Source organism: Patiria miniata, unplaced genomic scaffold (assembly GCF_015706575.1).
Source record: "Patiria miniata isolate m_02_andy unplaced genomic scaffold, ASM1570657v1 HiC_scaffold_16, whole genome shotgun sequence".
In the NCBI taxonomy this organism is placed as follows: Eukaryota; Metazoa; Echinodermata; class Asteroidea; order Valvatida; family Asterinidae; genus Patiria; species Patiria miniata.
The window spans coordinates 382520-408250 of NW_024037054.1; the positions used below are offsets into that span (position 1 = coordinate 382520).

At 39.4% G+C, this 25731-nt stretch overlaps 1 protein-coding gene across 1 annotated transcript in view; it reads left to right on the forward strand.

Moving 5' to 3' along the window:
• Nucleotides 1-919: 919 nt before the first annotated feature.
• Nucleotides 920-25731, forward strand: part of LOC119722610 (cilia- and flagella-associated protein 65-like) — a 61128-nt gene continuing 36316 nt past the window's right edge. Inside the window, exons 1-14 of the mRNA XM_038192811.1 lie at nt 920-1072; nt 14843-15099; nt 16095-16233; nt 16801-16931; nt 17224-17423; nt 17612-17757; nt 18694-18807; nt 19375-19483; nt 20198-20313; nt 20841-20990; nt 22587-22715; nt 23244-23402; nt 24071-24289; nt 25399-25452. Of these exons, the coding sequence (XP_038048739.1) occupies nt 14882-15099; nt 16095-16233; nt 16801-16931; nt 17224-17423; nt 17612-17757; nt 18694-18807; nt 19375-19483; nt 20198-20313; nt 20841-20990; nt 22587-22715; nt 23244-23402; nt 24071-24289; nt 25399-25452 (1884 nt within the window). The 5' untranslated portion in view covers nt 920-1072; nt 14843-14881. The remainder of the gene's footprint in view (nt 1073-14842; nt 15100-16094; nt 16234-16800; nt 16932-17223; nt 17424-17611; nt 17758-18693; nt 18808-19374; nt 19484-20197; nt 20314-20840; nt 20991-22586; nt 22716-23243; nt 23403-24070; nt 24290-25398; nt 25453-25731) is intronic.

Genomic DNA, 25731 nt, shown 5'->3' on the forward strand with positions numbered 1-25731 from the left:
GCATGAGACAATCGGTCGGCAATAAATACTTAATTTCATTCAACTGTTGACAGCAAGACCTTCCTAATCGGTGCGCAATTTAAAACAACATTTAAACGGTATGAATCCCAGCACAAACATAAACCTCCACAATATCAGCGATTTCAATATCACCATCTCCCCTCTATAACAAAAACCATTTCTCCCCGTCCCTGGAAATATTTCTCCCCATCCCCGGAAATATTTGTGACATGGTTGACGGGTTGTACGGAAATTGGGCGTTCCGACTAGCACCTTTCACCCTAACTAGCCCCTCCCCTATATTGACAATATGTCCTGGACCCTCGCACAATCTCCACAGGAAATGTTATGTGCGCGCACGTTGCTAAACGCAAATACAACTTAGGTGAGACTGATGGCGAGCCCAAATAGGCTCGCGTGCAGCAGAGCGTCTGATTCTTTATTTGACTTAACAGTTGTTTGGAGTTATTGGGGTTATTATCGAGATTTCACTGTATACAGTAATTATTACGAAACAGTCAACTCCACCCATCTAGCGGGTGCCGCGCGAAGCGCGGCATCCCGCTAGTGCGTAGTATGTAGATCTCAAACAAGATGGCGGCCAATACTAAACCGAAAACCCGTCGTAGATTTCGCGCTGGAAAACCACTTTTTAAGTAATTTTAACTTTAATTGATATGCAGAAGATGTTCATTATTGCTTTTTCTACCATATAAAGCTGTTTTTATTGTTCAAAAGCCTATAAAAAAATGTTGACGCGCACTTAACGACTACTAAAACTTGTTGACGCTTGTTGACGCTTGTTGACGCTTGTTGACGCGCTTTAGTAGGACCGTAGCATACAGATACAGATACAGATAGGCTGTATGCCTGCTGTAAGTAGCGCATGTAGCGCGTTGATTAGCAAGAGCATACATTACACGAATACCAGGAACTAGACTATACCCATAGCAACATGATTCCAAAACAAGATGGCGGTAACTGTTCGAGAATTTTGAGTCCCGTCATCGCCGACCAAACTACATGAGGAAAACATTATTCTGCTCTGTATTACGTATGGATCAATCTGAAGGTAATTCTTAACGGACTGTGAAAAAAAATGTTGCAGCCTGACGCCATTTCAGCGGTTGTGTACAAAGTCTAACACTCAGTAACACTACAGTCGTTTTCCTAGTTCCGGATTTTTCCTAGTTCCGGATCGCTTCAAATAAAAACCTACCTCTTTTGGATTAGTCTCCAATAAAAAAAAATCTGACGGAGTGCATTTTGAAAAGGAATATGTAAGCTTCTTGATACCCAAAGATCATTTCGATAAAATCCTGAGAAAAGGCATTTTTGGCCAGATTTCCGACTCGCACTTCGACATGTTTGGACGGTTTAAAGAAAATCACGGCAGCTGCGAATCGACGATAAATTTTCTCCTCGGTATATCTCTCGTACCGTGTGGTTTTGAATATTTTTTTCATTCACTACAATTGTATAAACTCTTCCATCAAATGTTTGTTCAATCAAAGTAAGTTGTAGCGTCTCTAATATTTGAAAATTTGCGAACGAATGACCGTATGCTTTTGCCTAGTTCCGGATCGCGCGTGCACTTACGACCCAACTACACGCGCGTTAATCAATTTTGTGTGACGTATTCTGTGCCGTGTGCAAGGTTTTCGGTCCGTGCGTGAGTTCGTGCCGTTGCGCTGCAGACAAAAGTTTCAAAATTATTTACGTTAATTGTCTTTTGAAAATTTGCTGGAATTCTCTTGAATGAACTATTTTGGAAATTTAAATAATACTTTATCAGAAAATGTGCTTGATTCGGGGTGGTTCTGGCTGAAAACTTGATTTTCTCGCGTGATTTTTTTTTCTCGCACGAATCAGTTTTTGATCGATTCGGAACTGATTAAACCGATCCGGAACTAGGAAAAGCGGCATCGGTACTTTTGACGTCGTAAAGTCACAATAAAAAGAGCATAAATTTTGAAAATTATTTTGTAGTATCTCCATCACTCAAGGTAAACTTTTAAACCAATGTCACTTGAATTCGTGGAGTAGTTGAGCCGAAAGTAGCCTGAATGATGTTTGCTATCCGGAACTAGGAAAATGACTGTAGTAACAGTTATCAATCAGTTAAGTACAGTCATGACTACAGACTAGCCCCATAAATGTGGCCTATTTACTGGACTGCCTCCGTAAACATAGGCCACACATCCACATGTACAAATATCGTGTCGACGGAGCAAAATTTTGATTTTCACATTTAGGCTTAGTTTGTAGGGTTTTTTTGCTTTAGAAGCATACTCACCCTCTTTATAGGCTAATCAGAAAGTGCTGCCTTTTTCAGATGTATATTTTTCGTGAAATTTCCAGATTCATTTTTACACGTTTGCGTATCAAAATTTCAACATGAAATTTCACAAAAATTAGACATCTGAAAAAGGCAGCACTTTCTGATTAGCCTGTAAAGAGGGTGAGTAATGCTTCTAAAGCAAAAAAACCTACAAACTAAGCCTCAATGTGAAAATCAAAATTTGGCTCCGTCGACACGATTTTTGTACATGTGGATGTGTGGCCTATGTTTACGGAGGCAGTCCAGTAAATAGGCCACATTTATGGGGCTAAGTCATGACTAGCCCGACTGCGTCTGGCCGTACAGTACTATCGCAAGCTCTGTAGTACGGCCAGACGCCCGATGCTTCCACAGAGACTGAATTTTGTTGGCCGCCGATGTAGCGATTTTGCTACATCTTTCGATCGCGATTATCTTTTCATCCAGGACACAAATTTCCAAAGTTAAGGTTCGTAGTCGTAGAGCAACTTATACCTTTTCGAAAAAACCTTCTTTGGTCTCTATATTTTCATCCATCTGGCCACAAGACGAATTTCAGTCATCAGATTCCACAAATATCGTCCCCCATGCGATCCCCATGCGATTTCAAAATGGCGGCCGCGCTGTAATGTATGCAATATGCAGGCGCGCCCGCGCAAACTCATGAATATGCATAAACAGTCTGTGACGTATACCTCGTGTTTTTGGACGGGCGTGCGGCGGGGCCGTACGGTCATACGTCACAGACTGTTTATGCATATTCATGATTTGCGCGGGCGTGCCTGCATATTGCATACATTACAGCGCGGCCGCCATTTTGAAATCGCATGGGAGATTGCATGGGGGACGATATTTGTGGAATCTGATGACTGAAATTCGTCTTGTGGCCAGATGGATGAAAATATTGAGACCAAAGAACGTTTTTTTCGAAAAGGTATGAGTTGCTCTACAACTACGAACCTTAACTTTGGAAATTTGTGTCCTGGATGAAAAGATAATCGCGATCGAAAGATGTAGCAAAATCGCTACATCGGCGGCCAACAAAATTCAGTCTCTGTGGAAGCATCGGGCGTCTGGCCGTACTACAGAGCTTGCGATAGTACTGTACGGCCAGACGCAGTCGGGCTAAGTCATGACTAGCCCTTAGCCCTGGTGGACTCCCTTTCCTCCCTACGATACGGAGGGAGTCCTGAGTACACATGTGCTCACAACCGAACGAAAACATTTCTGACCAATAATTTCAATATTTTTACCTTGTTGGAGAAGCTAATTTTTACGTCGTAGTATTCTATGTGTCCTTATCTGTTAGTACGCTGGGTTCAGGAATTCCATATGCGATGCTGACTGACGTCAATCAGGAAAATAAACTCGAAAGCATCGTTAAACTTGTACGTGTTTAGTCTCTTTTCATCAGTTTCTCACCGCCGAGTCTATTCTAGTCGTACATCATGTACGTCTGTACGGTGCAGCGTGTAGTCTGGTTCCCTAGACCGGACAATTATTCTCGACGCTCATTAATCACATCTGGTCCGGGGGACAGACTATGCTGCATGAATATGCAGTGCGCACGCGCGATTTGCTTAGTAACCACCCTCATACGCACGCGCACTTACTTGAAGGTGCGGTCGCTAATCCAATGACCGAGCGTGTTTTCGCGCCAGTTACCAGAAACACGTTTCGGCTTTGGTCATTGGTTGAGCGTTTTCCTGACATCGGTTGGCTGGAGTGACGTCACGGTTCCAACCAAAACTAAACAAATGAGGGCGCTTAGCGTGCGTGCGCGCTTTCGGATTGTACGCACGTACATTTGTACATATCATGTACATTGTACATGACGTACGACTCTGGGAATAAACTGATGAAAAGCGACTACAAACACGTACAAGTTTAACGTTGCTTTGGAGTTTATTTTCCTGATTAACGTCAGTCAGCATCGCATATGGAATTCCTGAACCCAGCGTGCTAACAGATAAGGACACATAGAGTATGTAGGCGTGAAATATTAGCTTCTATAACGAGGTAAAACATAACAAAACTCTGGTAAAAATGTTGTATGGTTTCATGTAGAAAAGTCTTGTCCTGGACGTTAGTCGTATTGCAATGAAGACTTCGTCCAACCTGGGCTAGACTAGCCCTATAAATGTGGCCTATTTACTGGACTGCCTCCGTAAACATAGGCCACACATCCACATGTACAAAAACGTGTCGACTTTGCCAAATTTTGATTTTCCCATTTAGGCTTACTTTGTAGGTTTTTTTTGCTTTAGAAGCATTCTCACCCTCTATATAGGCTAATCAGAAAGTGCTGCCTTTTTCAGATGTCTAATTTTTGTGAAATTTCATGTTGAAATTTTGATACGCAAACGTGTGCAAATGTATCTGGAAATTTCACGAAAAATGGACATCTGAAAAAGGCAGCACTTTCTGATAAGCCTATATAGAGGGTGAGAATGCTTCTAAAGCAAAAAAACGACTCTATGCGGTATTAAACGAGTGATAAAAACCTCCGGAGCACACATTTATTCCCTTATCAAAGAACTACTAATAGGCCTACTGACAAAAGAAAATCCCATTGTTATTAAAATACGTTTCAGCCGTCTCCACCTTGCGTGTGTTCAAAAGCCCATACTGTCGTACGGCGCGGATCGGAGCACGTATTATTACACGAAACAGTCGTTGATAAAGTGCGACTTGATTTTCTTCGATCGAGCAATGACGGTGACGTCACGTCAGACGCCCTCATTCGGCAAACCGGTGTAAGGATTGAGCCTCACGGCGAACACATGGAGCTGTAAGTTTTCAGACTATTTTGCTGTTTTTCTTCAAAATTTTCGCTGTTTGGGAACAATGTAAGGGGTCTGATGGAATGTCATGAATGTGTAGATCAATCCAGGGTAACTGTCTCTCTCATTTGTATTCTCTTTACCGGTTTTTTGGGGGTCTTTTTGTCCTCGCGTGGGTATGTACACTTTGCTACTGTGACGCCGTCACCAAAGTATGCCAAATCAGTGGAGCATTTTGTATGGAGGGGTACCCGTAATTCAACGCTCAACTCAGTAGAGCTAGAGTCATACCATGGAGAAATACTAGTCATATTTCACGACCGTCTCTCTCACTAACGCGATTGTCGTGATGTTGTGCGCTTTCTCGCAAATCACGCAATCTTAAGAATGAGCGCGCATTCTTAAAAACGAGCGCGCATTCTTAAGAATGAGCACACAATCTGAAGAATGAGCGCTCATTCTTAAGATTGCGTGGGAATATCACTTGCGCAATTTATGAATTTTGCGCAATCTTAACAAAAATTGCATGCCATGGCATAATTATGTTAAATGGATTATGGAATGTATTGCGGTTAAACTTAAAGGGGGAAATAATTCATATAACAAGGAAAGAAAATGATCTATGCTTCTGTACTCGTATCCTCGATCCTCCTATTTCTGCGCAGATAAGGCTTTGCAACCAAGTAGCTTAAAAATAGCAAAGCAACCACTCTTTTCCTCAACAAAACTTATATTGTTGGCTTTATACGTTTATCCACCGTGCCGTTTAACAAAGCGAAATCTCTTAATTTGTGGCAGCAAGCAGGGAATTCCAAAGCGTGCAGTTTTGGCGTTGTAGCAAAGAATCCTGCCTAATTCTGCGCAGGGGACGCTTGTCCCTATTTGATGCTGTCCGGGCCATGTAACTCAATATAAACATTTTTTTTTAATAACTTAGACTTGTTGGCTTTAGGAAAATATATTTCCTGAGCTTTGAAACAAATTTTCTTTCTTTTTCCTTTCTTTTTTTCAATGCCAATACACTTTTCGTAATTTCAATATTTATTTTTAATATCCTATTTTCGAGATTTATACAAGGGCTTAAATTTACATATTTATATAAATACATTTTATACATATTGACCTATTATTTAAATGTAGATCCCAATGATATTGTTATTCTGATCATCCCTATCAACGGACACAGTTTTTAAGATGTCGGATTTTAAAACTTAATGACCACAAAAATTCCTAAAAAGTGTAAGAATTGTGTCTTATTAGTTGGACCGTAAGTGTTACACCCTTTTAGAAACTGCAAATTCCTATCTATGACACCTTAACTATAATACTGACGATATTGGGAGACCAAGAAAGGTCACCTTTCGGTCACATTTTCGACTTCTGCAGGCCCGGAAGCATCTGCCTGCATTTGTACTTAGTAATTAGCTGTAAAAAGCAGATTATTTTCACTTTTTGCCTAAATTTCCGGGAAAGCCTTCAATTTCCACATTTTTCAGCTGCTGGTTAAAGTTCGTTTATCAAAGAATAGGATCCCAGTGAAAGTTTGTCATTTTTTAGAATGCACGCCTTGCAAAATATAACTTAAAGGCGAGTGCGCAGAAATAGGAGCGCGTAGCTTTAGGAGGTCTGACGATATAACTACGATAATTTGAATCAAATTAAACTTGTTATTATTGCTTTTTTCTGCCCACTATGGGAAGTTTTGTAATAACTGAGACTGGGAACTAGTCTGGGAAGTGTTTTGTTTAGGCTTTTTGACTAGATACAATCCAGCTCTGCGGCGTACACAATGGCGTAATGATGGAGGTGTGAACAATATCAATTTAAGTGGCAAATAGCATTAGCGATATGGGATGTCACAGTATTCATTCTCATTCTTCACATTCTTCATTTTTACGCCCCCCCCCCCACCTCCCCCCCCCCCCCCCCCCTTGGGTTATCCCCAAAATCAGAATTCTTTCCACTACACTATTATTATGTCTCTTATTTTTTGCTGGTCCCCCGAATAAGTGTATACTTTCATATGCCCTCTCTACTTCTCATCGTTAAATCTTTTCCTAGGTAAGGGACCTTGCGTTGCAACAGTATAATAGTTAAGAATCAGTGAACAAGGATGCAGCTAGACTTGCCAAGCGCAGCCGGTGCTCGGCAGTGACAAGACCGTTATCTTGTCGCGCATTCTTAAGAATGTGCGCTCAATCTGGAAGAGTTTTCTTTTGCGAAGATTGCACAAGGATTCGATTGCGCAATCATAAAAATGTGCATGCGCATTCTTATGATTGCGCAAATCACAAGAAAGCGCACAACAGTGATAATATCGGATCACCGTAGTTGTCATGACAGACGGTCAGTACATATCCCGATAACACGCGACAGTCATAACTTGTTACGTCGTCGGGTTAATAACAGACCACCTTAATTATCATACAGCCACCGGGTATGCTGTCATGTATTTGAACGACGGTCGTGGTATATTACGACATCCTACCAATATCCGACTAACACGGTCGGGCCTATGCGGCGCTTGCAAGTTCTAGTAGTAGGGTAAGCACGGGTGTATTCGACCGGGGGGAGAATTCGACTGCCGTTACTAACCGCTCAATAAAATATGTACGAGGTATCCTGTTGTCATAATAAACTTTACACCTGATGTTCAGTTCCTGCCCTTGATCATGTTGATTGTCCATTGTTCAGAAGTCAGAACAGCTCCGTGAAATCTTTGTAATTCAGTCCAAAATTGAACTCGTGTAAGCCGTTGCGCGGTGCGGCGGCCATGTTATTGGGTCACGTAAGAACACGGGTATCATTGGTGGCGCTCTTTGAGACTTTACAGGGGTGATGACGTCAAATCAAGCCAACCTGTCAATCATTATTTGTTAGGTCATCAGGTCGATGCATGATTGGCTGACAATATTTATTGGGCAGGGCTGATATAGTCATGATCAAATTATGACCAACAGAGGGCGCTGCTCTGGCTGTTTCGACCACCTCGCTTATTGTATTGGCTTGGCACATTGGGGCGCGGGGGCATGTGCGCGTGGTGAATTGGATCGGGCCTGGAGATTCACTTTGAGATTTTAAGGGGTGATTTGTGTAATTTATGGGTTTAATTCTTATTTTCCCTGGAAATATTTATTTGTATGATGTATTATTGTAAAGAAATGTAAAAGTGGTGGGGAAAAAACTTTCTGTTAAAAACAAAACAACTAACATGCCGTAGGCATTGGCCCGGTCGAAAACAGCTACATGCTGGTCGAATTCTCCCTCACAGTGACCGCTCGTTCAAAAAGTCAAAGGTCATACATCGTAACCATCAACGCTGACCAGGTAAGTTCTGAAATAAAGATGAAAGAGTACTTATGTTATCCATCTGGAGTTTGAGTTTCTTCCCCTTATTTTAAAATAAAATGGACCAAGTTTCCCTTATCCGGTCGAATGTTCCCCCTTTTACCCTAGTACGTTATCCCGCTAATAAACGACAGTCCTAGTATTATACAGAAGAATTTGTGTGGTTTTGAGGAAATGGGACTGAAAGTAACACGCCGATATAGGCGAAATGGCGGCTTACAAAGGCCGGCTTAGAAATGAAAATGTCAATGGAAATACATTAATTAGAGACAATCGGGACTTTCGTCAGACGGTCGATTTAAGCGATATGACGGTTTATACGATGTCGGTTTAGCCGGAGTTTACTGTATACAGATTTTCGCGCAACATTTCCGATATTCCGACTTTCTACCGACATCACACCTAATCCCCTGGAAAATCAACCAAGTTAATTACTGATTTTAAAGCTGCAGTTTATTATCTACAACTTCGATTCCCAACATTTTTCTGTATCTGATTGGCATCGCATGGACAAATCGAGTTAAATTTTGACGGCCGCGGTCCATCGAGGTGGCTTAATGGCGGCCGCAAAAATGGCGGAAAGCAGTGCCGATTCACTGGCAACATGTGCGAACAATTTTCCGGCTGGAATCGCACAGAACTGAACAATTTGATTTTACATCACGAAGTCCCAGGTATGTAGATTTATTATATGTATTTATATTGTTTTAACGGGAGAATATAATAAAGATTATTGCAAAAATGTGACGTACTTTGGTCGTCGGTGGTGGGTGGGGGAGTGCGTGCTAGTGAGGGAATGGCGACTTCACTGTGAGAGTTAAACGGGTCACGTTCGATTTGTGCGGTGCGGCGCATGCACAGTAAGGTCAAAGCCATTCGTGTAATAACTGGTACTCCCTCTGTAAAATTAAGTCAGTATACTTCCAATTTTGGGGGATAAAAGTTGTTGTTTATATTTAATTATTTCAAAGCTATTCCTTCTGGATAAAAACAATAAGTAATTGTCAATATAATGAAATAGGTAAAGTACATGTACGTTCTTACATGATATTTCTCCCTTTTTGAATTTTTTTTGTATGATGTCCCTATCTGTATCAATGTTTCCTTTGTTCTTTTTTCTCCTAGTTTCTCTACTTCTTAATCTTTTTCTGTCTGTCCTTTACATTTAATCTAATCTTTTCATATAACTCCCCCTTGATATTTGAACGTCTTCATAGTGACTTTTTTGTTAATCCCCTTTTTATTGCTTTTTTCATTACATTTACAGATCACTGGCGACAGAACCCTGTACCATGCCTGGCCCTCCTTGAGGCACTTAGAATTTGCATTGATCGTTGCTCTTTGACCTACAAAGATGCCTTTCAACAGGTTTTCACATTGCTGCAGCTAAACCATCCACCACATTTGGGTAACTTCATCCGATCCTTGAAGAAAAAAGCTTCAAAAGCATAGCACAAATGACAAATTAAACCTCCAGAAGACAATGGATGCATTCCAGCAAAGCAAAGGGAAAATCATTGGACCAGCATGTGAACGAGCAGGCATCACCATCGATTGGCTTCATGGCTGTACAGAGGACTTGAGAGACTTTGACTTTACAAATGAGATGGCCATTGAGTTTGGCAAGTACAAGAAGGCGAGTGGGGATAAAATAACATGGCAACATGTGACAGAGTGGTGGCCGCGACTTTGTTTCAGCAACTGTCAAAAAAGAGGCAAAATGTGGAATTCCCGATTTCCCTATTGCCACTTTAATTAGTATCTTTATTTGCATAATTGAAGGTTCATAGATGATTACAACTAGAAAACAGGTGGAATACATCATAAACAATATTTGTGCAACGTTTCAGAGCTATAACAGTTATAGTTAGTGAGATATTTCATTTACGCATATTAATAAGGCAGATTTCCCTATTTCTGCATTAATTAGTATCTTTATTTGCATAATTGAAGGTACATATATGATTACAACTAGAAAGAATGTGGAATACATCATAAACAATATTTGTGTAAAATTTGAGAGCTATAACAGTCATAGTAAATGAGATATTTCATTTACGCATATTAATTAGGCAGTTTTTCCCATATCCGCTGTACTTAAGGAAATTAAATATTGTCCTCATTTGCATATTTGTTCGTTTAAAAAGCTGAAATTTGTTTGGGGGTGGTGTTTAGTATAACAAACTATTGTGCCGAATTTCAATGCTGCAGCACTTCTGTTAACTAAGTTATGGTATTTTGCATATTAATTAGGTGGACTTAGTTATTTTTCCAAGTTTTACACTCGGTCCATTTGAAAAAATTGGGGGGAATGCCATTTTTGAGTGATCGCCATTCCAATATGAACTTGAGAAAATGCCTTTTTTTCTGGACTTGAGTTGAAGAAACTCACCTGTATAATGGATAAATGGAGGAAAAACAGGGTTATTGACAATAAATACAATTTTATACACTGTCAAAGTTTGCAAAAAGTCATTTTTGTCAAATTTGGTCATTTTGGGCAGAAATCGGACCAAATTCGGCATTTTTAAATGCCCGTATCTCAAAAAGTACACAACCAAATTCGGTAATCTTGGTGTCATTTTGTATGTTTTGCAGAGCTGAATCCAAATATATAAACAGTTTAGTCAAATACACAACTTTAAAAAAATGTTGACATGCCTAATATTATGATATTAAGCTTGCTTAGCACGTTTGAAAATATCAATGGGAAATATTTTTAAATAGATACAATAACAGTTCCTACCATGCCATTTATTTAATAAACAACATCAACAATAAAATGAATACCCACCAGACATTTTAGCAAGGTGAATAGGGCCCTCGATCCAGGGGTCAAAACGCTTCACTTCAATCAGCAGATCAGGGTGATCATCATGGTGAGTTTGGCATGTCAACAACCACATTGACAACCTATGAAAAGAGCACGTGGAAACCAGCTTTGCGAATGTGACGACCCCCTAAGTTGGTGTAAATTTATTTTGTGTTTTAGAACATAAAACATTTTTAAAAATATTTTCCACATTTACTTAAAAGATTAATAACTTGTTTTAAATCATGCATTTTTGTGGCCTAAAATGTCTAAGAGTTTACACGGGAAAAATAAGGTATTGCGATTATGTAAAATGTCCAAGGTCGTTTTTTTTTTCCTAGGTCAATTAAGGGGTCTCGAGGCGTAGAGTTCGAAAACCGTGTTAGAAAGTGCGCCGACCCTTTGTTACGTGCGCAAGCAAAGCGAAAGAAAATCCGTCCTAACATTTCCTGACGATCGTAACACAACACGACCAAAAATCGCGGTATGTGCTGGTTATGGAGAGTCAAGTCTCAAAATGTGGCGATCGTGAAGTGTAGGGCCAGGTTCTAACCTATAAGGGAACAAAATCCAATTTACAATTGGGCCTATTGGACGTAGTGACAGTGCCTTGTGGTACACCAGATGTAACGGCTGCTGGGAGTGATGCATGCCCATTATTTACGACTTGTTGGGTACGGAAATCCTGAACCCATGTTGAGATTTCCCCACTTAATCCATAATATTGAAGTTTGGAGATAAGACGACGGTGCGGGACTTTGTCAAAGGCCTTGGTAAAATCAAGCACTGCGACATCAACTAAGTTGTTCCTGTTGAGTTCCATGCTAATGTCATGAATTGTAAGGATGAGTTGCGTTTCCGTTGACTTTTTAGCCTGGAATCCATGTTCAAAATCGGTTAAAATATGCTCGTTCTCCAAATGTTTCATCACATGGCTGTGTACAATGTGCTCCAAAGCCTTGCAATCCACTGAAGTGAGTGAAACAGGACGGTAGTTTGCTGCACAAGTACGGCTCCCTTTCTTAAATATTGATGCAATATTTGCTTCCTTCCAATCTTGTGGTACTTCACCCGTGTAGATTGAACATTGGAACAGGTCCTGTAGTTTCAGAAACCAAGGTTGAATTCCGTCTGGACTTGGTGCTTTGTTGGGCTTATTAAGCTGGCTGAGGAGCTCTTCAACTCCCTCTTTGGTGATGATGAGCTGGCCAATCTGTTCGTACGGACTAGCACCAAGTTGGGGCAATTCCCCAGGAGGCTCCTTGGTAAACACACTCTGAAACTGTTCATTCAAGATGTTCGCCTTCTCTGTATCATCGCTGATAATCTTTCCATCTTTCTCAAGGTCTGCGACTCCTGGGTTTTCTTGCCTTAACTTTTTAATAAATGTCCAGAATTTTTTAGGCTCCTCCTGGATGGCAGATCCCAAGATTTCTCTGATGTATGTAGAGCGAGTTTTTTTGATGAGTTTATGTGTATTTCTCCTGTAATCACGGAAAACTTCCCAATCAGCAACCTTTCCTGATTTGATGGCCTTATTGTATAGACGTTGCTTCTTTTTAACAGCCCGTCTCAGTGCCCTATCAAACCAGGGCAAGTTGAAGCGGCTAGATGTCATCTGGTGAGGAACACATTTTTCCATGGTTTGGAGAATTGCTGTCTTGACGCAGTCCCATTTTTTTGTTACAGTCTTCCCTTTGTTGGTCTTGAAGTATTTGTCTGTAAAATCTTCCAAGGCTTGTGTGACACCATCAGTGTCAGTTTTGTTGCGCAAGAAGATTTTTCGCTTCACTTGTCGTTTTCTAATCGGGGCAATCCTTAAGTCCACTATCACTGAGCTGTAGTCAGAAATACCCTCAACAACCGTGATCTTGTCCACTATGTCAGGATTGTTGGTGAAAACCAAGTCTAAGATGTTCTTGGTGATTCCCTGTTTTCTTGTGGGTAGATTGACATGTTGAGTGAGCCCATGTTCTTCAACTAGGGTGACCAGTTGTTCTGCAGCTTTAGAACTGTACCCACTTCTGGTTGACACACTGTTGTCACTAATCGATGTTGGGTAAGTTAAAATCTCCAGTCAAAATAATGTTATGAGAGTTAAATTTCCGTCTCGTGTTTGAAAACGCGATGTGGTTGTGCCCAGCGTTTCTTCAATGGTCCCCGTATCCCGAGTGCGATTCCGTTACCGAGCGCAATTAATGCATCGATTATGATAATGAGTAGACTGGATCTTGTTAAACACAAGTGCATTTCGAACGATGATATCGAGTCGGGAACTAGGGCAGCTTTCATGAGCGGAAACCCGTTCAAGTTAGTTCCCGACTCTCTATCATCGTTCAGAATGCACTTGTGTTTACAAAGGAGATCCAGTGATACTCATGATTATTTTTTTGGGTTGCAAATCCGTGAAATTCAACCACTTATAGCACAGACATCATACAGCGATCATTCAATAACATTTATGGCTGTGATCTAACAACTTATTATCTGTACCCCAGTTAGTGGGACTTGTAGAGATAATAATTGTTTATTGGAATTAATCAACTTAAAAGTCCTTAATGCCTGGTGAACTGGATAAAAATTTGGAGTTTTGGCAACGCAAAAAGAGAAATTTCCTTCCTTTGCCGCATAATAGGGATGCTGCGATAATAAGGAATCCGACTATACCCCTAGAACAATATGGTTCTCGACTAGAGCCCCATAGTTCTACGGCTACTTGTCATGCTCGTGGGGAAAATCAGCTGGACATCACTTGACACCCTGTGCACAATGAGACCGGTCTGAAAAGTGTTTTCTTACTAGTATAGTTGGACTCCCTATTATCGCAGCATACCTATTATCGCAGCATCGGAAACTTCTCGTTTTTAATTGCCAAAACTCCTTCATTTGGCGATATTTATCCAGTTCACCAGGCATTAGGTAGGGAGTTCATTTTTTTTTTCTCTTACAACCCTAGATTTGGTATCACTGGAAAGAGAGTCACACGACAAAATCAATAACGTTTAAATCATTTTGTACAAACTTGCGTTTTGGAGATATAATAATTTAAATGGCAATATTCAATGAAAAGATTCTGTAATTTTTATTGTCAAAATATTATTATTTTAACACCTCTAAATTTTCCAACAAAATTCCAAACTTATTTTAATATCTTAGGAATCCTTATAAAATAAACAATAATTGGATTTTTGAATCAGCTTTTTATCTCTCATTACAAAAAAGTTAATAATTTTTTTCCCTTAACACCTCACGATTGTCAGACATGTCCGAGCCATGTCTGGGCCTATACACCGCGATGAGACACCACACAGCCCTGTTTGTTTGAATGGCGCCCTCGGCTTCAACTTGTGTGCCATTTGCACCCCTTCATGCACTTGGGATAGAACATGCCATCAATTTCATCACACTAAACAATGATTGTACCAGTACATGTGTATTGTCCTTGTACCAGTATGTAATGCTAATGTATGGCCATGGTATGACCGTGTGTGCACATACTGTATATGCATTGTCCTTTCAGAAACACACGCTGTATTGAAACCCGTGTTAACCATCATCAATCGTTATTTTAATTTTTAGGTTTATTCATCATTGCAAGTAGAAGTTGTGATATCTAAGATGTCAGTTGCCGTCACTAGTCGTCATCACCACTCTGGTTCCAACCACAGTGGCTCTGCTCTCCCACGTGATGGATACAGAAACAAAAGCAAAGTCAAGCATTATGGCATTGAGGTTGTCAAAGGTGTAACATGGAAAGGATGGGAGCCTGGTGGAGAGTACACAAAGAATGTCATTCTCAAAAATGTCCAAGTCAAGACACAGAAGCTAAAGTACAGGTACTTGAATATAGGGCATGTTGTTGAATTCCAGTTAAAGTCATGCATTCTTGAATAATTTAGTGTTTGATCATTTGATATTGGATTCAAAATTGCATATGCCTGTCAGGAATTAAATTGGCAGCCGATCAGGATTAACATGCGGCTGTAAAAACTAATAAATATTAAGATCATCATGTATGTATCATGAATATATATTTTTTTCAAGAAAGCTGACTAGGTGATATTGGAAATATTTTAAAGGTGCAAATTGGAGCTACATGTAGCTACAAAAGCTGTACCAAATTTTGAGCTTTATTTGTGCCTTATTAAACCTGGATGCCCCCAGTAGACTTCCTTGTGGACAGTGTCTGATCAGCGATAATGGTCCTTGTAAGGCCCTAACCAGTCTAAACTGCACTAAAAGGGAATGTACATCATTGGCTTTTGCTGTAATTTTTAGAAATGAACTATTTGAGGGGTTAGTATAATAGATCAAATATTGTTACACTGACATGTTTGAAGTTTTGAGTTCGAAAATGCTGGAAAAAAACAAGAAAAACAAAAATGTTCAAGTAGTCTGGTTCCTTGACTCCACTAAAGATAAAATGGATCAATTTATAGACGCCGGAAAATTGTAAGGTAAGGGAACCAGTCTAGCTGGCCTGCACCCGTTCATGAACATGTAACCAATAGCAAACAAAATTTGGACTGAAAAAAGTGTAAAGTTGGATATATATAAATAGTTAGGTGTTTCCAACGGTGGTCGGCCGACCACTGTAGGAAATGTATACAAAAATACCATTTTCTTGAAAATGACTTCACACCAGGTGCCATAATTTTACAGGATGCTTTAGACTGTCATTTACCAACATCTTAGTAAGGTATTTCGTAAAACTTGGTAGTTTTATTTTTCGATGTTTGCAAATGTTGTATATTCCCTTTAATGCTCTCACCTTGATATTTACGGTAATTTGTTTTCTATGTATATTTGTTATTTGTCTTGTATTTGACAGCTCTCCGAGCACTCGCTTCTTTTCAACGCTTTATCCTGAGCCTATTGTTCTGAGTGCTGGCACAAGCTTCAGTCTACCCATCACCTTCAGACCACTAGAAAAAAATCTTTATGTGGACAAGATTGAATTTCAGACAAATGTAAGATAACAAGTTTCTTAGGCATTTTTCTAAAACTGTTATTACATCTCAATCATTCATGTCATCCATTTAATTGCACTTTTTTCACAGTTGATTCTCCAGTGCATCAGGGAGGTAAAACTTGCTATCCCTCCTGCATGACACATGTACTATCACCCAACCAATCAATAGAACCAGACAAGTAGTATGTATACTTACGTTAGCTCCTAGACTCCCTACCATGCAACCTACAGTAATGATTTTCTATTCACTCCATAAGGTAATCCAATCAGCAAACAGTTCAGGACAAGTAATTTTTCACTTGTACTCTCAAACCATGTTGTATATTATAACACAACCTTATTAAAAAAGACTTATCAATGTTACATAATCTTGTATCAATTGCTTGATATTTCCTGTATCATCAATTGGTGGTCAACACTGTAAAGATATATGCCCATAATTATGTATTTATTTTCATAAACGCAACTAGCTTAGAAATCATCAGTACATACATCTTACTACATTGTACATGTATGAGATGTCAAGACAGCAAGACTGACTTTGTTGATTCCCCCCCCCCTCCAGGATGGTGTTTTTGATGTTCCAATTCAAGCCGTACTACCCCAGCATGATCTTTCATTACCAAAGCATCTTGACTTTGGCATGTGCGCATCAATGCACAACATTCAAAGGACGTTTGAGCTGAGTAATACAAGGTATTTTTTATGATATCGGCAAATTCCATCCAAAAAAAATGAAATTATTTAAAGTGTAGACATTGTCACATTGGCTTTGGTAGGCATCCATTTTGTCACCTGATTTACTGTTTACAGTGTTTGAAGTAACATATGAACATATTGAACAACAGGTACAATACTGTACGGAATTTGCATCGGGGAGGATGTAAATGAAATAATTGGTCTTGACCTTCATTGCCATAGTGTGAAAGTGTGAAAGAGATAAATTGTATACATTTGTTTATTGCTGATGTTTTTCAATTGACTCTAGTGAATTGGCAACCCGGTTTGCTTGGTTGACGTCCAGTCCCTTTGTACTAGAGCCGTCAGAGGGAACCCTAGCTCCTAAATCCCGATGTACCATCTTGGCTACATTTAAACCCACATCTGCCTTGGTATATGAAACAGTTGCTGAGTGCCGTTATGGGGATGACTTGTCACATAAGAAGACTCTTCCATTGGAGGGAATTGGTAAATATATATTCTTGCCAAAGCGTATGATTCAATCCATGTTTCCTTAATTTTAACTGTCGTAGTATGGATAATGTTTACTGGTATAGAAAAGCTTCGTGCTTCACCAGCCTACCATGTTTTTCATGATAACCTTTCTTTTTTATCATTTAATTAAAGGTATGACTGATTTTGCCCACTTTTTGTAGGTAAATATCCCCATTTGTTGGTGAGCTCTCCTGGCAAGATTCCAAAGGCTATGGATAACCTGAATATGGAGAGTGTCATAGCATTTGGAGATGTTCCAATTGGAGCCACAGTAGAGAAATCACTCCAAGTACATAATCTCTCACCTGTAAGTGAATGCAGCTTTTATGCTATGAGTGCCATTACATTCTTTTAAAAAAAAAATAGGTTTTCAAAACTATCAACGGTCAAAACTTTTCTAATGGCCCATTTCAATTCATATCAGTTCATGTCCCAGACAAGTTACAGGCATTGCATCAGGTATACATGTAAGTTGCAGGATTCTGAACAACTTCCCCGCAATCTTCCCGCTGTGAAGTTATCAGTATTGGTGAGTCAAGCAGTTGCCAATGAAAATTTCCCCGGAACATGTCTGGGACAAATGCAGAGCCTTTTACGGACAGAGTGAATGATTCTCCCCACAACTTGTCTGGAACTCGTACCGGATATGAATTGAGATGGGCCTTAAGTTTATGAATTTAAGCTCCTGTGATGTTATTTAAGTATTGGATCGTTGTTTCATGTGGTATTTGTTTAAGTGGACGTGTTCTGGAACCCTTTGGAAATTGGTGCTTTAACTGAATGGTTGCTTGGTGTACATGTGTATAACAAATAATAGAAGCCAAGTCAATATGTATACAGGCTTTGAAAGTAAAAAGTTCAGATGCTTTGAAAGTAAAAAGTATTCACACAAAAGACATAAAAACTGAAGAGTTCTTGTTGCCTAGTCCAATATGACATGGACAATGGTTATGCATTGATGTCTTTTGTTTTTGTTGCTGTGATACATTGTAAATTTCAAAGTCTATTGATATTTTGGGGGATTGTTGCTCATCTTTGAAGCAATCAAGCTGAATCCAGTTTCAACAAAATGATTCCATGTATTTCTCCGCTTTGAGCAGAAAATTATTTGTCTCAGCAGCAAAAGCAATTATATCTATGCGTGAACAGATTCACTTGCTTGTAAAAAATTAGCCGATTTCTGTCCGGATAACATGTGTAGCTTTAACAGTTATTTGACTATTTTTTGTATCATATTCTTTAGGTGGATGTACCATTTACAGTTGAGCACCCGACATCAAGCACATGCATTGATACTGTCTTTTACTGCAGTCAAGCAAGTGGAATTGCTTCACCACAGAGTCAACTTCAAATTCCAGTAAATTCTATTTTTGTGATGAGAGGGACTATTTTTTGTTGTTTTCTGGTAACAGTTAGAAACTAATACTGAAACAATGTTGAAGTGTGGACACTGTATTGGATTTTTACAAGGTGTTCATTTATTGGTGACAATAAATGGTTTTCACATTGCCTTGTCATACCCTGAGAATGAAGTATAAACCACACTGTTTTGCAACATTTCAGCATAACGTCACCACGGTATCTGTTATGATGATTTTATGAACAAGCCAGCAGCCCCAAGTATTAAGTTTAGTAGCCTAGATGTCTGCACTCGTAACTAGAATGTAGTAGACTCAAGCACGTTTTTGATGTGTTTCCCTCAAGTTCTTATAGCATCATGTCATGAGAGGTTTCACCCTTTCCTTAAAATGCACCTTAACCCATTTTACTTCCTTCAAATGTCTAAGCGTTGACAGCAGTTAATGTGACTATCAAAATGGTATATACGTTCTTTGTTTCAAATTTGTGAGGGGGAAAAAGTGGACAGATTAGTTTTGTTCTGCCATCTATTTCATTGTCCAAACATTGCCAATTTTGCATGTAGGTGAGATTTCAGCCACAGAATGTGAATGAAGAGAGTGTGGACTATCTTCATATACATGCCATTGGCAAGGTCAGCAAGACAGTGGTCAAACTGGTTGGAAAATGCACGGGTGAGTATTGATACATTGTGGTCTCATACCATTCAGCATGTTTGGATTCCATTATTTGCTTTTATGTTCAGGTTTGTACAATCAATATTTTTAGATTTTAAGTGAAAAACATTGCCAAAATGCATTCTTTTTCATCAACTATAATAATAAGGGAATAAATTGGCCCCTAGAAGTCGTTTTAAACGTACTTAAATACCTTTCGGTCAAAAAGTGTCAAATATTCACAATTTTCCAACAATTTTGTCCAACAATTTTACCTCATGTTTTGTGAAACTGTGAAACACCCCTCTTGCCATGTCTATGGTATGTGCCTCGCACACCTTGTGCTAAAAATTCCCTTTTTTTGGAGATTGGCACACCCACAGCACGTACTGCGTGATGTGGTGCATACTGCGTGATGTGGCGCAGAACGCAGTGGTGCAGGAATAAAGTGTTTAAAAACCAATTGGTGTTTTATCAACCAATTAAAACCACCCACATGGCATGCTTTCGACCAATAGGAATGGGTAAACTGTCATAGGTATTTATGAATAAGAACTAATGCTTGGCATAATCACTGTTGAATCCTAGTACAAGATGGCCTTTGGTCTTGGCACATGGTCAACGTACACTGATTGGAACCCCAGGTTTAACCTTCAGTTAACTTGCTTCACATGGTGTTATTGCAAACCACCATGCTCATTGACAAGTCTAATGTTTATCTTCATTCTACAGGTCCGCAGGTTAGCCTTGGAAGTAAGGTTTTGAGCTATGGACTGATTAACACTGGTCAGTCAGGTACAGGGACTATAGATATAATCAATCAGTCTGGTGTAGAAGCAGTCTTCCAGGTAATGCCATCATGCTTTCCTTTGCAATTCTAGTATGTGTGGTAGATCTGTGCACTGTCAAAAGACTGACAAGACTTGTTTCTAGATTGCTGTAAATCATTGAAAATTGCATGACACATGAATTTTTAATACAGGTCTTTATAAAGTAATTTCCTATGTTGTTGGAACATTGAATAGAGTACCAAAGTGTGCAGTATATTCTGGTCCATGCCCATAGCTTAAGTATGTGAAGACCTGCACCAGTGCGTGAAACAGAACAAAGACAGCTGACATCAGACTTCGGTACTCTGTTAAACATTCACGAAACTGTTGTCAAAATAACGCTTCAAAACCTCCTACAATCGACAATAGGTTATTGACTAAAGGTAATAAGCTTTGTTTGGTGTATGAAGAGCTAAGATAACATGATCAGAAAGTGTGGAGCTTCAAGTCTTCTGAACCTGGCTCATGCTAGCATGAAGCAAAAAATGACTACAAGGCCTGAGACTGATCATTTCAATCAAGTTACTTGTTGTTATCCTATTTAGTTCATGATTGACAGTACTGAGAGTGCATTCAAGTTTGGGGTTCATTGTGGCAAGATTGCAGGCAACACAACACAGACCATCATTGTTGTCTTCAAGCCAACTCATCCCATCAATTACTACCGCAGGGTCACGTGTGTTGTTCAGAACCAGGTGAGTAAACTACTAGCTATTCTAATCTCAGGGCAAATCTGTTAGCTCAAAGATAACCCACATGTACATTGACAAGAGTCTCAAGGTGACATGGATTTTTTTCTTCGGTTGTAAAGGTCAATTATAGAGTTAAGCTTGGAGGTTCTTTTGAAAACAGAACATACACACTTCGTTTACACTCGATGCAGCATAGAGGGATAGCATCCTGCAGTTGTAATAAAACCACAGGGAAGCTAATCGCAAATAAACTGTGGCGCGTTTATACTCAATCCCGATCCTGCTTCCATCCTCGATTTTACAACGGCAGGAAGGGCATTGAGGCATTCAGTGCAGAAATGTAAGATTGTCATTCTTTATTGACGACACTCTCTGCTTGTCTTTTACGATAAATCAAAATGGATGATATACTTAATGTTTTATTCACGCTGGTCGCCCGATTTTTGTTGTAATCTAGCTTTATCACTCCTCCACACATTGTCCGCACTAGTCCACAAATGTCATCGCTGTACGTTCTGTCACATAAAGAAGCCATGGCTTCAGAACGACAAAGTTATGTTACTTTTCAGTGCACATGTTTACACACTTTTTAGCTGTATTTAACTCCCAAAACAATCAAACATTTACTGGGAATATGAAAAGATCTAACTTATCAAATCACGAACCTAAAACAACATAAAATTGGCATAAACAGGACTAGATAAATGATTGGATTTGGGAACTCGTCGTGTGTAGCCATTTTTTGGCAATTGTGTAGTTAAGGGCGCCGTGCCAAGTTAAGAGAAAGTAAACCAACTGTTCAGGCTATTGGAGTCGCCCAACTAGCTGACTAGTAATAGATCTTTAAAACCAACCAGGGTGTGACTTTTTTGGGGAATCTTCGGGGGTAAAATAGCGATAAAAGCAACAAAAGACAACATAAAAATAACCATTGATGACAAGCATTGCTATCGCCACAATTAATGCTAAATTCTGTTGGCATCAACTGGAAAATGCGTAAGAAAATTGCATTTTTCACCCCAAAGATAATGTTCAAATTTACCCAAAAAATGGCTTTCATAGAATTTCAAAAGGACTGCTTAAGGTTGCAGAAATCATTTTGGAGTGACCAAAACACTTCAAGGACTAGAACGAAAGACAAGCCCATCACTACACAGTCTCCACTTTCATGCACGTGGAGGAAACACTGATTGCTTCCGGCCGAGTGCCAACCGCGCTTCTATACTATGCACAAAACCTTAATGGGAACCATCACACCGTTCATATCCCTTGCAGCTCGTGGCTCATCATTATGTTAGGCAGGCTTTTCTAAGCTGACCAGATGGTTGTTTTAAATATTACGGCGGTCTGAGAAAGGGGATTGAGGAAGGTGGAAAGATCTGGATCAGACCTCGATCCACTTAGTATTTACACCTGCCATCGATCCCCCCTGATCCTCCTTGCTGGATCAGATCCTGTCCCCATCCCCTTGCAGGATCCATTGTAAACGCAGTGAAAGATGAACACAGTCTTGTGTCAGGTACTTTGGTTCAGTTTGTTTGAGATTTTAATATGAATATTTCTCTAACCTCGTTGTGACCTGATTTTTGTTGTGCTCAGGATCCTCTGTTTCTGGATCTGATAGGGACATGCCATACAGAGCTTGTTAAACCAGCTGTGTTGCAGCCTCAACATCTGAGCCGATACAGAATACATCAGGCTCGTGGCTTCTCTGTCTTCCCTCCTGAGGTAATACTGGGTGAAATACACAATGGTCTTGAAGCACTAAGATATTCAGCATAATGTATGCAGGAAAATAACCTATAGAAACAAGGCATGAAAAGGCTCCTTAAATTACTAGGAAATTACATAGGAAATGTATTTGTGTACCAATAAAATCTGTACATCAGGGTCCTTATATTGACTTCAATATTTTTTTCTTCTATATATAAACTGCACTTTACATGAAAGTATTTGCTTTTGTGGGTGTGTTTTTTGCATCAAAACATAAAATTTAAGTGACACTAGGTGTAGACTCATGCAAAGTTGCTTTACAGTTGACTCAGACTGTGACTGCATTGAGTTGTCAGTCATTCATTTAGGGACTAAATTTGGTTTGAGCTAACAATTAAAAATTACTAAACATTGACCCTGAACAGAATCGTGACCCAAAGATCCTAGATAGCCTCCAATAGGTTTATATTATTTCAGGGTTGTAATGATGATAATAGTACAATGGTATAATGCGTACTTCATTGTCTTTGTGTCTTGGTACAGCAATTGAATGAGATTTTGAAGGAAGGCAAGTTACAGCTTGATGATAATGGATGTTTAATACATCAACAAGCTGAGTCCGTAGAAACCTACCTGAATCCAGAGGCTCTAGAACCACCTATGGCAGAATATTTCAATGATGGCTACTATGGATCTACCAATGTAAGTTTAAATAAGTACATGAAGATATAAGAAAATATCTTATATCTGAATATCGTTCTATTTGGGGGATTACTTTGGCTAAACAGGATTCAGGGATTTAAAAGCAAGTCCAGGTCAACCAAACAATATGTAAAAGTAAGATGACGTTCAAAAATGGAAAAAAGGATTTTTTTTGTTGGAATAAAACATCCCATTTGACAATTTATTAATAGATGAAAATCAAATTTGTTGAAAAGCATGGAGAAAGCAACTTGAATTGTCCCCAATTCTGTACCCTCACTGAGCAACATTCTAGCACATGCAATTATGAAAACTGTATATGAGTGAATTACAAAAAAACTTTGAAATCTTAAAGCTGAAGTATATCACTTCATGGGTCTTTAAGATGCTTAAAAGGCATTTGAATGAATATTCTGCATTTACTATAAAATGCATTGGTACTTTTATCCACATGTGTTGGAAGTGATACAGAGTGGTCTTATAGAGACGGTGGCATTTGTTATTCTATCAGGATTGGCATAAGCTATTTGAGATCACAATTAGCAAGCTATAAATTGAAATTCTCATTACACTTACATGTACTTTGAAGAACGAGATTGCAAAGGATGTTTTAAAGTTGTGCTGACTTGTGAGATTATTGGAAAGACATTTATTTTTACCGTTGATAGAAATGTCTACATGTTGGTATGGATACCATCCAAGTAGATTTTGGCCAATGTCTAAATCTAAGTCACATCGAGTCCAAGACGCTGAATGTCACCAACCATACCAAAGGCAAGATGACAGTGACATGGATGACAGATGACACCAATGTTTTCTGTGTCACACCAGTCTCATGTGACATCCCACCCCTCAAGATGACATCATTCAGGGTAGCCTTCAAGCCAGTAAGGACATCTTTATTATACCTTCCATCTTGCTTTATTTAGGAGTATTAATTGTACACACTATTGCCAATTTGGTTTTCACTCATTCTGACCTGGTTGCAAAGTTTCAAGGTGATAACAACCATCAACCTGCACTGTTTTCCACTGAAAGGGTAATAGTGAGTAGGATTGGGCTCAGTATTCACAGTTAACATCAAAGCATCTAATACTCATTGAAATTAAAATTACAAAGTACACCATACTTTCCATTACTTGTAAATGCGGTATCCAATCAGGATACAGGGATCTATATTATATGCACTTTTAAGGAGGAGGTTGAACTGAAGTGCACCCTGTGAACAAGATATCAATCGATATATAACCATAAATATTAGATTGTGTTGTGTAACCATAAGCATTAGATTGTGTTACCTCCTGTAACCTGCACCCAATTTCATGGCTCTGCTTACCACAGAAGTCAGTGCTTATGATTACGATTTTGTGCTAACTGCAGTGGCAGAAAAATTGTGTGCTAACCCTGTAAGCACAGAATCCAATAGTTAAGGGATGTACGATGCACAGAAGGCAAAATTCCACGCTAACCTGTGAAATATGCTAACCGTATGCACAGAGTTTTCTGCTACAGTAAGCACAGATTTTTCGCTCATGGTAAGCAGAGCCATGAAATTGGGCCCTAGTTATTGTTTTAATTGTTCTTCATGCTGACAGCCTTACATGTAGGCAGTGTTTTATGCAAATCAATTAATCTACCATTTTGCTTGGACTCCTTTATGCACTTTATGTTCAAACTTGTGCCGTCTCAATAGTTGCAAAGAGGGAGTTGGTGGAGACCACTGGGAGGGACATTCAAACGCATTGACAAAGACACCATGGGTTTGTGCACATTCATAAATAAGTTGTGCGTATTTGGAGCCATATGTGCGTGCACCAGTGCGCAGGCAGCATGCCCCTCCTTCTAGGGCTGTCTAAAGTGGTCTAAGCACCATCTATGTTCATGCACAGAGTTCCTTAAGAATACTGCACTTCAACCCCATGGATCATTTGCATTGATCAGCAGCTGTCTTTCAGCATTCAGTAATAACATGTCTAGTGGATTGTTTCTTTGGCAGGGAGCACCCAATCAATTTTTTGCTGCAGAGCTGGAGGGATACGCATTTTACAAGGTAAGTAGTGATAAAAATACATTACAATGTATTACCTTAACTGTCAGAAAGAGTTAAATGTTCACCTGAACGTACTTAAGATGGCAAATACTTCATGTTAGCTTTTTTGTTTCAGTATAGAGGCATTAGGCTATACAATGTAAGACTATTGATTTACGTGAATGAGGAAACATGCTTTCTGCAAATGACTTGGCCTATCATTGCATTTTCATAGTGGAGTGTTATGGTCAATAATTTTTAAGGCTGTGCAGTAGAATGCAGTATTTCAGGCCTTCTGGG